Source organism: Caenorhabditis remanei, chromosome IV (genome assembly GCF_010183535.1).
Source record: "Caenorhabditis remanei strain PX506 chromosome IV, whole genome shotgun sequence".
Classification (NCBI taxonomy): Eukaryota; Metazoa; Nematoda; class Chromadorea; order Rhabditida; family Rhabditidae; genus Caenorhabditis; species Caenorhabditis remanei.
In genome coordinates this window covers 15241127-15255245 of record NC_071331.1, presented here as the reverse complement: position 1 = coordinate 15255245, position 14119 = coordinate 15241127, and the positions used below count along the sequence as shown (strand labels likewise).

Below are 14119 nucleotides of genomic sequence, written 5' to 3'. Positions count from 1 at the left end.
TTTAACCGGTTTTCCCCCCATAAATTATGGTGGTAATTTGACTCTTTTTGCGAAGCGGTTTTTTTCTCGTTTTTTACTGCCACCGTCTGACCACCACATCATGTTTCAAAAGTGTGGGTAAACATTCGGAAATTCGCGGAAACGAAATGCGCTTTGAAATTTCAAGTGGCTCACAGATAGAGCTTGCAAGTCCAGTGACCTCCAATGTTTGTAGTTTGCGAAAATGATGTTGATGCAAAGAAACTTTCAGTTTTTTTTTTCAAACAAGTCAGGTTTGTACAACACACATGCCACCACGTGGCAAAAAGGGCAGGGCAACAAAATAATTGGAAGGAGACAAAAAGAGGGTGATCTGATCTGTTGTGACAAACAAATTGATGATAGTATTCGAGTGAAGTGGATGATGAACTATGCAAAAAGGAATCGAGACGAGAAAAGTACCCAAATATTCAAACAGACAGACAATTGTTTCCTGATTCGAGGAACGTGTTTTCTAAGTGGAACGACGGCAAAATATAGGTTGGTCAAAACGAGAGAGTGAAGAGCACAAAGTGAATATAGTGTGGGCTTATGTTTTGGGAGACAGAAAAATGGGAGAAAAAAGAGTGGGAACCCGCATCAATGTAATACAAATTGTGTGTGTGGTCAGGAATCATGGAGGGAATCTAGTGAAAATTCAAGAATTAAAAGGGAATTATCTAATCGATCGAATTTTGGAAAAGAAAAACAACTGATCGTGTTAGGCGAGTGATGGTTCGAATGATAGGAACATCAGTGGAAAGCAAAGTAGTCGAGGTAAAAGTGATCGTTTTGCAAAGAAAAACGAGCTATGATTGTGGGGTTTCTAGATGAAATTGAACTTATAAATACGAAGAAGATTATTTACATCATTTTCAGTCTTGCAGACTTTTCAAAATATTTCGTTCAGAGGGCGAGACGTTGATCTGCCAATCGGTTGTGTGGTTTGATGCTTCCGTAGTAGCGAAGAAGGAAGTTTCTGATCTGAAAAATACAAAAATGCGAGGTGGAAGTGGGTAGAGACTAGTAGTTTCAGATGCTTGATATAAGTTAAAAAGCTCACCTGCCGTCTCGAAAACTGTCCTCCAGAATGGCATGTTGGACACAAGAACGGCGCCGGAAACTGCATTTTAGTGAATTGTGGATCTTCCGTTGTATCCCCATGAAGTCGATTGTTGACAATATTGTGAGCTCTCCATAAGTATGTCATCATATCGTGTGGATGACGTACTCGTCTTTCATTCAATGGGAATAGTGTCGTTGTCATATGCATGAAATGATTACGACAGTGTTCACATCCAAAGAAGCTCTTCACCCATCCTTGTATTGTGCTCAATGGTTTCATTGGATTCACAAAGTCATCCTTAATTGTGTCAATATAAGTATGAACAGTTAGAGCATGGAATGTTGTCCAGAGTCCGCACGTGTATCCACGATATTGTGGTGATGACCCCTTGCAGTGTTGCCATGTGGAATTCACAGGGAATGGGCTGGCATAGACGCGTTCAACACTTTCGAACTGACGACGATACTCATCGGCAGATACTGATCCGACTGCTTTTCGGCCTTCAAGGAACTCACGCATGTGGGTGAACACAAGACGAGCACGTTCAGAATTACGAAGAATCTGAAATTGAACAATAATTATTTATTTATTTAAATCAGAAAAACTCACCACAGAAGTTGTTCTTTTCGCGCGCATTCTTCTGATGTCATTTTGGAAAGATAGAACTGGGAAGTGCTAAAATGTTCAAACTAGTTAAAATCTATTTTTCCAAAAGAAAAACTCACGTTTGATAAAAGAGTCATGAATTCGTGCAAATTGGTGAAGTTATCACCTCGAATAGATCCTGGAACACGGGTTACTTCATCAAGAAGAGCCATTCGCATTGCTTTAAGCATGTCGGTTTCAGAAACATAATACATATCACGACAACGGTCTGGGTATGAGTGACAGTCGATGAGTGGTGTTTGGGTGGTTGTAGTTGTTGGAGCATATGTAGTTGTTAAAATTGGTGCTTGTCTTCCACCTTGTTTCATATCACCAGTGATGGCATCATCAATTTCTTTCACTGTTTGATTGGTATATCTTTGCATGTATAGAGCTTGTTGGTGATCTCTTCTGAAGAGTGCCACTGTTGGGAAGTTTCGAATATTTAACATTTGAACGAGTGGTGAGTTGGAAAGAGCACGGCGGGCTCCGAGAATATGATTCCGAGAAATGAGATCCATAACGAATTGAGCACCAACCCCATCATATTCTTCGAATAGAATTGCCATATAGTTAGCTTTCGGGGGCACTCCATCCCAAAGTTGCCCATAGGTAGTACGGCTGTCGACGGCTATGTGTCCCAGATTAGGCCAGTCGGGATATCTGGAACTGGATAACTTGTTAGTGTGATTCATAGTTTTTTTCTTTTTCGAGCTCTTTTCATCTGATGAAAAATGACCCTATCAAGAAGTAAAACCCGTACCTGTTGAACATATACTCGTTGCTAACTGTGCGTAGCAAAGTGTCTCGTATCTGTTCAGCAGAATGTGGCGTCTCAAACAGTTTTCCTTGAGTCGCTGTTGTTGCTGTTCTTGGGAAGTACTGAAAAAAACGCTATGTTTATGAGTTTACCTTTTCTTGAAATTTTTTTTGAAATTTTTCGTTTCTTTATTTGTTTTAAAGTGCGAACAACCTCCTCTCCATTCACATACAAAAAAAGAGAACAAGCGCGGAGCACAATTGCGATGCCTCTCAGATTTCATTAAAAACGTCTTTTGGTCTTCTTCGAGAGGGCGATTCACGTCAATCCGGTGGTGAGAAAACAAATAATCGATTGCGGGTCAACATTGAAATGAACAGCGCTTCCTATTCTTTGGTCGAAAAGCCATCCGGCGCTTTTTTGAAGGCTCTCTGCTGATTTGAAGCAGGTGAGAAGAGATACAGGTTGTAAGAGAGAGTGAAACAATATGTGTTCGAAACCGTGACAACTCAAAGAGATCTTTGTCGAAATGATAAGATACGAAGACTAGAAAATATCATTGCAATTAAACTTCAAGCTATTCTAACCCCTTGACTCTAACTAGTATCGAACATAATACTCAAGTATCTAGATGTTTCACTAGAAAAATGACTCATAAAGCCACTTATCGTTTCCAGGAAATACCTCCCCTTCTCTTATCAATTGACCTTCTCTACGTCTCTCAAATCTCTCTTCTCTTCAATTTATCCGTTCCCCACAGAAATCAAAAATCTGAGCACACACACATGAAATCGCTGTGATACTGTGCATAGAGCCGATGGTGCGAGTCATCATTATTTCCGAGAACTTCTCGTTTGTCCGGCTGTGCTTCAATTATTATTTATTTACCCAAAAACCAAAACCAAATGCTATCACCACCTTTTTTTTTTCGAATCGCACACACAAAATGAGAGCACCTCGATTTCTAACCGTTTGTGTATATGTGTCGGCCAGTGTAAATATGAACCCAAAAAATGACATAACAACCCTCTATGTTCAGTCTCTAATCAACAGAAAAAGCTACCGATGACGAACAATTTTCGTTCTCTTACCTTCATCATGGGGAAATAAGTGACACCGTTTTCCCGGCATGCCGCTTGATTGAAAGAATCAGCGCAGTTGATGACAGCTACCGTCACGACTGGATACCAATCACGGACCATATTAGCGAACTGGCGGAAATATGGAGCGAAAGCACGGCAATGTCCACACCTGTAATGCGATTTCTTGTAACAGAATTCTTGGGGAGTTTTGAATACCAGTCAGCATAGAATTCCACGAGAAAGGCGCGGTCTGAGAAAACTGTATCGTTGAATGTCATCTGAAATTCAACACAGGAATTAGACGAGATAATTCGAGTCGAAATAAAACCTGGTCGAGATGCATTATGGGTTCAAAACCAGGAGTGTAGAGTGTGGGATTTTGTCCGATTGGGACGTAGTTGAATGTCGACTGAACTGCTTCTACAGTAGCTGGAAGAACTGTAACAAGCAGTAAACAGCTGATGGTAGTGATGGACATCGTCCCTTGCGGACTCCGCATTCTGAAAAAACGAATAGTTATTTAACTAGGTTGCAACCGTGTACAACATAAAGAAAAATTTAGCAATACGGGTGTGGTCGGAACAGAAGAAAGGGGTGAAAAGAGGAGAGAATGGGTAGGTTGAAAAAGAGGGACACCGATCAAGAGTACGTCGAAAAGAAAGACTGAGCACCATTAGCAGGCAGTCAGTAGCGGAGTGAGTACTTGAGAAAATAGACCGACATGTCTACAAATAACTTCTCAAAGCGGGTTATCAGCCTATCAGTAGCGAGTAACTAGTTTCATGACACTAATTTTAGAGTTTAGTTATTATTTGTCTACTTTTTCGAATGTCTACAACTTTTCCAGTCTGAAAATGTTGGGATTTTTAAGAAGAAACAAAAACCTCAGTGATTGTTGCTGGTGAGTGGGGATAATAAAAACAAAGAGATCTAGAGATTCAAAAAACAGGAAAGAGAAAAACTTCCGGGGACCCTCTCCGCCAGCTGATAAACACAATCATTATGAGAGGGGGCTGAAAAAAATGTCTGAGAGAATGAGGAAGATAAAAAATATAGAGACGAAGAGAAGCGAACACAGAATGATCAGGATGAGAAAAAGGAAAGATAGATGAAGAGATTGAGCCATCAAGATTTCATGTGACCAATTTTTATGACCTGCCACATCTGGAACCGGCTAAAAGCTTTATAGGTGTATTTTTTATCCATCATCTTACGCCCCCAAATTCTTCATTCTTTCTAGTAGGATTTGAGAGAAAAAAGAGAAGCCAAACAATAAAATAGAGTTCAAAGGTTTTTCAAGCTCCAGAAAGCTGTCTTTTGTTGCTTTTCACGCAAAAGAAGAGTGGTGGAAAGTATTCGATTTCAGCCACCTCTGCTCCCGAGAACCCCAAAATCGAACTGTGTGGGGTGGAATCCTCGCAGCTTCCCCTAATTAGTGTGAAGAACAAAAAGGAACGAGACGCAGATGAGCTTACATGGCGCCACTCCGGTACCCGGTCCGCCCAATTCTAATGTTGATTATTTCGGAGAAACAAGGAGAAACAGAGAGGGTGATAGAGGTGCAAAGTGAGAGCACAGTGGAGGATCAACTGTGGACTGTGTGTATGTTGTCTGCGATTTGGCGCCACCTCACAGACAGTAGCTGCTCCTAAGGTCTACCGACCATCTGAGCTCCGGGTTTCTCTCTCTTTCTCTCTCATTATGGAAAAACAGGCGCCGAATTGGTCGACTCTTCGCAAGATTTCTCATTATACACAGCCAAACAAACTGCTCATTTCCTTTCACACGTTTTTTGAATGTAGATGTTATTAAACTGAACTCAAGGTTAATTTGCTCTCTGATTCACAATTCTTTCCCACGGAAACGTCATCAGAAGAGTTTTTGATTGTTAACCAAGATTTCTCTGTGGACTCGGCCCTATGAGCTTGAAAATGGGTTTTTGAAACTCCTTCAATTCTTAAGTGTCTCAGAAAAACTTTTTAAAAGTGAGTAATGGAAAACCTATCATGCACATGTTTAGTTTACAATCTTTCCAAAACCACTCTCCACAGTATTTGCATTACAAAAGTCAGTTAGTTTACTCCTGCATTTCAAGTGAAATCGAATTGTTTCGTTTATCTTCAGAACGGTCAATACTATTTCAGCGTGGAAACTGAGTATAACCAAAGTATGGTTGTTCCCTTTTTTGAAACTGGTAGAACTAGAGGCAAGTTGAGACAAACCGACAAGAAAGGAAGTGACATCCGTGGTATCAAAATTCAAGAAAAAGAACAGGAAATGACGCAGAGATTAGTTCAAACCATTAGAATCCATGAGCCTATGTTGCTCAGGAATGTTGCTCGGGAAAAGCATCCGGAGAACAAATCACTCGGATCACATGATATATCTACATGCAGTGTTAAACATTCAGAGACCAGTCTGTGTGAATGAGCCGGGGAACTCCATTACCACAGAGAGTTTTCGGTGCTCTCCCACCAACTGGTAGGTGCTTAATCTTATCGCCGTCGAAGTTATTAGGGAGGCGCCACCGGGCCGCGCCAAATATTTGCGTCTCGTGGAGGTAAGAGAGAAAGGACCTCTGGTGGCAAGAGCACACGTTTTGTGAGCATTAAAATAGAAATAAATACACAAGTTTATCTTATTGGTAGAGTGGGAGAAGTAGTACACAAAAAGGCAAGGAGAAACAATTTAACAGAGAAGCGAGCAGCTGATGATCTTGATAGTGGCGGTTTTTTGAAGAGCCTGAACACACAGTTCAGCTGATAACACATCACTGTGCTGTTCGACGAATTGCTGATGATCAGAGATTGGGATAGATAGTCTAAAGGAGAAGCTCACAGTTCACGTTTTTTGGTGCACTTTGTAGTTTGCCGAGGATATCAAACACTTTCCAAGAGATGGAAGTATAATAGGAGATCAGATCTTCGGCTCGTGATAAGATTTATGGGCAACAGAACTCGGAGAAAACAATGAATGTTGAGATTTAGATGAGTCCGGATTTTGAAATTTTGTAATTCACATACTACACAGCTTCACAAGATGAAGTCAGGCAAATTTTACTATAACAATAAGAATAAAACCAGGAAATGGACCATGCTTGTCAACAAGTCAAGATAATGATATTCTCTAGGATCAAGTTTAGCCAACATCAAACATCTTCACGTGGTACTCCTGATTGTGTTCTGCTCAGTGAACAATGTGTACTCATTGCTAACCTCGGAGCAAGAAAAAACTTACAAAACAAGACAAAACATGCGTTCAGATGCAGACGATGCAGAAATAAAGAGAAGTGCGCGAAACAGAAAGCAGACAGAGAACAAAAAAAGATTGTCACTCTCCTTCGGTAGATGTGTGTAGAGTTTGCAAAAGGTGGTTGTGTGTGTTTGTCCGAAAGAAACATGAAAAATCAGGGAAAAGGGCGGCTTTGTGTACTGACTCCGCCCATATTCTTTTTTCTCGTCAGTTGTAAGGGTCATTTGCCCGTTGTGGGTCATGGAATTTCGAATTGAGAAATGGGCGTGGGCGCCTGCTGTCTGAAGAAAGAATGAAGATGACTAATCAAGAATGAAACACCGAAATCATGAAGGAAGGACGTGTGGCATTCCAGGAAATGATAATAATTCTTTTGCCACCATGTGATATTTCTTCTATCAATCTTTGTGCATTCCCAGATTTTTTTCGGGCGGTATTACGTGCTCACTTGATTCAATGAATCTTATCAAAGTGCACTTTTCGGTCGATCTCTTAAGAAAGAAACGAATCACTTGGCAGCTCTCCAGCTGTTTTCTTGGAAGACAAACAATGGCGTGAAAAAGTGACGATAATGATGAGCAGATGAGGGAAAGTGAGATACCGTTGTTTTACTCAACAACCACTTGAGACAATGCTCTTGTGCGGGACGGAATGGAGACATGGTTCGGAGAGAGAAAGGTAAAAAGACTATGGTCTAAGGATCAGAGGTTCAAGTTGAAAAAACGTGATTTCAGAGAAAATAAATCTTTCATTCATGAAGCTCAATGGAATGAAAAAGCGAGCAAGTAGATGGAAGAACGAGAGAAGCTGGATGAGATTGATGTTCAAAGAAGTACTTATGAGAAAGAACAACCGGCTACGAAACATGATCCAAATCAACCTAGATACTAAATGGCACTACCAATTGCCTCGATGTGGTTGTATTAAAACCTTCCACACACCTAAGCTCCGCCCATTTTGTTTAGTTTTCACAGGGGTGGGGAATATTTGTCAAACTGTTTGATCAGTGTTCCGTGAACCTTCTGGAGACAAACACAACTAAAAAAGATGATTCGAAGCGCAAGATTGAAAAATGAAATGAAAGTGGACAGTGTCAAGAAATCGAGATGGGAATACGTGTCGCTTCCGTGGTAAAGGGGACAAAAAATGGAAGAGAAGAAAAGGGGAGGTTTGATCAAATTTACCAAACTACTCAAGACATACAGAACTGAGAGAAAGGAGAACTATGAGAACCAGTGCGTGTGAGTGAGAGGTCGCCTCACAGTTTGTCAACACAATACACATACAACCTTTTTTCCCTCCTCCCGAAGAATAATACAAAAATTGTGTCTATTCTTTTTTTTTCGGAAAATGAGAATAAGAAACAGTTGTTGACGAGGAGACGGTTTGACTCGGTTTGACTGACTGAAAAGTCGAAAATGAGTGTGAAACGAAAGAAAGAGGGGAGTAAACGCAGAGAAGCGGTCATTAGACCAGTTTCAAAGGATTTCACCCTCCCCAATTGCTTCTTCTCAAGAAGAACCAAACGAACGACGCCTTGAAACAATGGAATGTTTTGAAACACTTCTGGAATGAGAAGACATGAGGTGTGGAACCGAACTGAATTGGCACGTAGTTGATGTCCAATTGGTCAGTGATGACGAGAGTTTTCAAAGCTATTATCAGTTAGACACAGTCACATGCGGTGTTTTTATTTCAATTTAATGAGCGAGAAAACTGCCACGTTAGAGAATGTGAAAAATCAGCAAGTTCTGTGATGAGCACATTTCAGGTGAGATAGCGTTAGACATAGAATGTTAAAGAAGATTCGAAAACGTTAGAGAAGGGTTAAAATTGGAGTTTCGTGGCCTGTTCTGATGATCAAATGCACCAACAGAAATACTTGAAATTCCTACTAATCGGATTATGGTTGTTATTCCGATACTAGCGGAACTGCATTCGTATAAAAATTAAGTTACATTTGTACAGTAAGCCTACTGTCTGAAAATGAAAGAGTTCCAAGTAGTCCAGCAGGAACTTCCTGATTCCGTAAATTATCTGTTAAAAGTTCATAGAAAAAACCTATAGGCATATTTTTGTGCATTCCAAACATTGTCAAACCATATGATATGACGTGGTTTCTTCTCGGCGCAACCCTAATTAGATAGCTCTTATCACTCTTCCTCACCGTGTCTTCATACCGGGAAAGCCGCCAAGTGGCTGTGAAATGTCAACAATTTCACCCTCTTTTTTTCTTCTTGTCATTATCCCAGACTCGCATCATTCACAGTAGCACACCCCATTTTGCGAACGAACAAGCAGCAATTCACAAGACAAATACAAACTAAAAAATTGGGGGAAAGACGCCTACGCCTTGTTTGACTTATTGATAACACTAAGAGATTACGAACGTTTCGGAGACGAAAAACATTTTGTTTGGGAGTTAGGTCGTAAGAAAAAAGCAACACGACAGGCTAGATTTTCGAAATTTTTGAAAGATTAGTTCTAAAATCAGTGAGGTCACTCTGAATGAAAATATAGAATTTGGGTTTCATAGGGGCGAGCTGTGACAATGAAAGTTGAGGAAGTGTTAAAGTATGCTACATACGTCAAAGTTGAATTTAAGTGTAATGGGCTTCGAACATGCATCTAATATATGAAAGTTTGCAAGTTATCTATAGTACACACAGTATAAATCTTAGACGAAATACGCTACAAAGTAACAACTTGATTCTAACCGACAAATGTATTATCCTTAAACTGTCTTATAAGAAATTCGGACAGCTACCCGAGCGAAGTTTTGATTAAATTATGAATGAAGAACGCTATCAGCAAAGAAAATCAGTCATAGAAACAGACAATCAAGCTAATCTGGTTAAGAACCAGTAGATTAATGATTGAGGCGGTTCTCTGTTTTCACTTCCTTCTCAATAAGATCCATGTGTCGAATATATGAAGCTTCTAGATGAAAACAAGAAAGGAAGAGAATAAGAAGCTACATAAAATTTTTTTCAATACAAAACAGAAGTACAAGTATGGTTGAGATGACGTCAACGAGTTATGTGAACCTGACAAATAAAACATTTTTCATTACTCCCATTTTGTTCTTAAACAAGTGCTACTAGACATTTTAGATCATTAAAGCGAAGAAAGTGGAAGAAGAGGTTGTGCACTTATCAAGACAAAGATTTCTTATCAGAAAAAAGAATTAAAAGGCCAGTAAACAAATCGACACAACCGTGAAAAGAAATACACTTTTATAGGCTTCGGTTTTGATCGAGGAAGCATAACATGGGGCTGCGAATCGTCAAATTCTTCGGCAGTGAGCAATCATTTCTAAACATTCACTGAAAAGATGGTATCTGACCATCAAACGTCATTCTGTAGATGTTGTGTTTAGATGCGTGGGTGTTCTCGAACGACCAAAAATGTTTTTTTGAGTTCCAACAGAACTGCAAAAAACAGATCATGATGAAGGAAGTAGATTGCAGTTAAAACTCAAAATAACTATTATTCTAGACAATCTGATTAAATATGGAAAAGAATCAAGACGGCAACAATATGCAGTCAATGAAGAATGAAGTGGAGGACGTAATGAATCTTCGTCTCTTCCAGGGAGAAGATGGAGTAAATAACTAAATAATGATGAAGATGAAGATAGCGTCACTGATATTTTTGTTTTGACAGCTGGCTGAGAAAGTAAAATTATTGGGGAAAAATGTTAATTTGTCTTTCGCCCCAAAGGTGTCTGGCAGCGGGAGAAAATGAAAAATAAAAGGAGAAAGGCTATTTACAAGTCGAACAAAGACAAAATGGGCGAGGAGCGTCGACTTTGATTCTACCGAAGTGCACTTCGCTTCGTCTTTCGCGGATTACACAAAAACTGGAAGAAGAAGTTCGGAAGAGATTTGATGACGATAGAAGATGCCATCGAATTCATCCCGATCGAAACTGACGCGCATTTTAGGAAAAACTCATCTTCTTTTCGATTCTTCCAACACATCGTTCCTTTTGTTTTGTTGTTTATTTTATTTCAGCAGCCTTTTTGACGATTTCCATAACAAACCAACGAGTAGACATTATAAATCGGCGATGGAACAGAGAAAAGAACAGGTTCCGCAAAAGACAAGAAGTTATCAAGTGTTCCTTTGGAATACGACGGACAGGCACTGAAGAATGGTCGCTGACGATTGTCTCGTCAATATTTTTTCAACTTTTCGATTTAATTCTCTTCAGAAGACGGAAAACTTATTGTGACGGAAGAGGTCAAATGCCAAAAGTTGAACAAAAATGAGAAAAAGTGACGCCGGCTACAGCAAAATTAGAATTAACAGGTCAATATAATATGTTGTCTTATCAAAACTAGTTCGAACATCTGATTAACGACACCCCTCGTGTTAAAATTGATGAACCTATTGGCGAAAAATTTGAAACCGGTTTGAAAGTGTGAAACCGAAATAGAAATTATATCATAAACACCGGAAAAAAAGAAAAATCATAGAGAAAAACGAAAACAACTCCTTGGAAAAGAATCGTGGTGAGACTCGACGAAACCGTTACTTATGCGCCTTTAAAAACTAATACTACTGTAGCATAAAAGAAACTGTTCCATTCAAAGACTACAATCACATCAATGAGACTATTGAAATATGGAATATTTATCTAAAAATTGTAAAGATCAAAATTTGAACAAATTGAAACTAAAAATTGTAAACATTATGAGGATTCCCATCATTCAAAAATACCGGTTGATTGATGTCGAAATTCGAAACGAGTGTTTCTTTTTCCTATGACTTTTTCGCGACACCCTGTTTGAAATTACTTGAATTGAATACTTTTTAAAAAATTTTCAAAATGTGAATCGAATATATAATTCAAATTGTTGTCTGTAAAAGTTATGACCTCGAGAAGGTGATTTCCAGAGTAATGATGTGGATTTTTGAAATGTTTTTTTTTAAATAGACGTCCAAGACTGAGTTTCACATTTTCCCTTTTCACCATTATCCGATTGACATTGAGACTTTGCTTCGAAATGACACAATTAAATAATGGTGGATCGACTTGTTATAACAATAGTTATTATAACATTTGTGTTCATTGTGGTGTTCATTTCATTGTTATATGATTTTAATATTTGTATTTCCGTTCCAATCTTTCGTCATAGATTTACATGCATATTCAAATAAATATATTACCTTTTTCTTCTTAAACACTTTGGAGCTCTCAGAATAAATGGAGCAAACGAGAAACAACAACGTGAAAACGTTTTTTACTGAAAGACAATAGAAATCGTTTCTCTTTTTTTTTTTGCATTTCTGCCTCTTTTTCTTCCTATTCTTCCCTTATTTCGCCGCTTTTCTCCTTTTTTATCGAACTTTGTTTTCTCTTTGCATTTTTTCTATCCTTCTCTGAACATAACATTTATTTGATGTCTTATCCCTAAAGATGTCAATGATTAAGTAACATGTTCTCCTAGGTTTGAATAGGTTTTGTTGCCCTTATGAAACCAGGTCACGTCATCGAGAGGGTTATTATAAGATGTTATTATTAATCTTTTGTTTCATGAAGAGCAGAAGGAACATCTAATCGAAAAGCACAATATGTCTTTGAAAGATCATAATTGTGGGAACTTCTCGTTGATCGTGTTGAAACAACAGTTCTCGAGAACTGTATTGAATCCTTCAAGTAGTTTGGTTTACAGTGGTTTTCTCGTTTTTCTCACCCAAATTGTGCTGCTTTAATTGATCCTCCCTGCTCAATTGGCCTGACATCTCGTTTATTTAAATTCCAAGTTTCCTAATTAGTGACTACTTGACAACATCCGAACGTTTCCTCCCAATTAATTCCGCTTCCGGACCACCGAAAACACCATCCGTTCCATTTTTTCGTAGTGAAGTGTCAAGTGCGTAATGAGACTAATCATCTGTTCTCTTCGACTGCTTCTGTCATTTTTCTCTTTTCTAATTATTCGACATCTTCTCGCCCACTTTTCCATATGTGTCTGGATGAGCACTTTGCTTGCACAACCTCAGAAACAAGTCTCTCTTCTTTAATAATTCATCCTGGTCTCACCGTTTATGATTGACACCAAACAGCTGCACTTGCTTTTCCTTTTCTTCTGCGCACATCTCCCATGGGTACTTCATTCTGGATGCTCAACGCTTTTTGACGTACACAAAAAACAGCCATCAGATTGATTTTATGGTGGAATGCTTTTAGGAAAACATCTAATGCTCCAACTGGCTTCTGAGATTTACTTTTCGAGCTGTATTACTAATAATACATATCAAACAAATTTCTAGAAAGTTTTTTTGAACTCAAGATTTAGGATTACCTGGAGAAAGAAACGTTTTATTCCGAAAATTTTATAGTTCCTGTGTCTTCGAAACAACAGCTGACCATTTTATGATATCTTCCGTACGCAATGGAACTCAGATAAATGAAGAACCACTGACGGGTTTATGATTCTGAATAGATATGTTATAGCTGTAATAGGTTGACGTTTAAAGTTTCACTCGGATGGATTGAAGTTTCTGTCAAAAACTCAAATTCAACTTCAGTTCAGATCTTGACTTCTGAAGAATCTTCCAGAGCAATTCAGTTACAAAACTGTTTATATAATCCGTTCCAACTGAAGCCACATTTGTTGTTTTCGATGGCTCCTAACATATCATTACTCAAACCTCACAACACCATAATTATTATTTTTCCTCCTCGTTCTCGACTGTTACACCTAATGAATTCTCATTTTGAGATGAAGCGTTGTCTACAATTAAATATTCAATATCCTCACATTTCCCGGATACATTTCATTTCATGTCCAATTGCTCATTACTCATTTTTTGTCCAATTTTTCTTCTTCTTCTTTTTCTTTCTGCGTTTCCCTTTATCCCGTTTACACTCGACTCTTTCTTCAATCTCTCCCTTTTTTCATCTTGTCCATTCTCTTGTTCAATCTTTTTTTTCCTTCTTCTATCATTTTTCTAGGTCATTTCCACGTCTTCCGAGTATAATGAAATTCAGTTTCTGTTTTCCTTTTTGAGGACGTAACAAAGTGGCCGAAATTTAATAATTTCACTTTCAAAACGAGAAAAAGAGAGCTCTTTTTCTATTTTCATCTTCGAAAAGTTCCTCTAACTTTTCTTTTTCGTACACATAACTCCTTTTTTTCCCTTTTCCGTTCACTTCAACTACGGCGTTAAACTCTCATAAATATTTCACACTTGAGACTAATTAGTTTGACCCGACAGCCACTGGAGACTCAAAACAAATGTTCTCCCGAACGAGCCCTCATCAAAACATTTATTAGTTTTCTGA

The 14119-nt window shown here is 38.7% G+C and overlaps 1 protein-coding gene across 1 annotated transcript; it reads right to left on the bottom strand.

The window, feature by feature from the left end:
• Positions 1-924: 924 nt before the first annotated feature.
• Positions 925-4070, bottom strand: GCK72_014260 (uncharacterized protein; the record flags this gene model as incomplete). The annotated part of the gene is made up of 8 exons (XM_053730210.1): positions 925-1002; positions 1082-1645; positions 1694-1759; positions 1810-2398; positions 2493-2611; positions 3581-3740; positions 3788-3849; positions 3900-4070. 8 exons carry the CDS (start codon positions 4068-4070, stop codon positions 925-927), a joined length of 1809 nt encoding a protein of 602 aa, XP_053584982.1.
• Positions 4071-14119: the final 10049 nt, after the last annotated feature.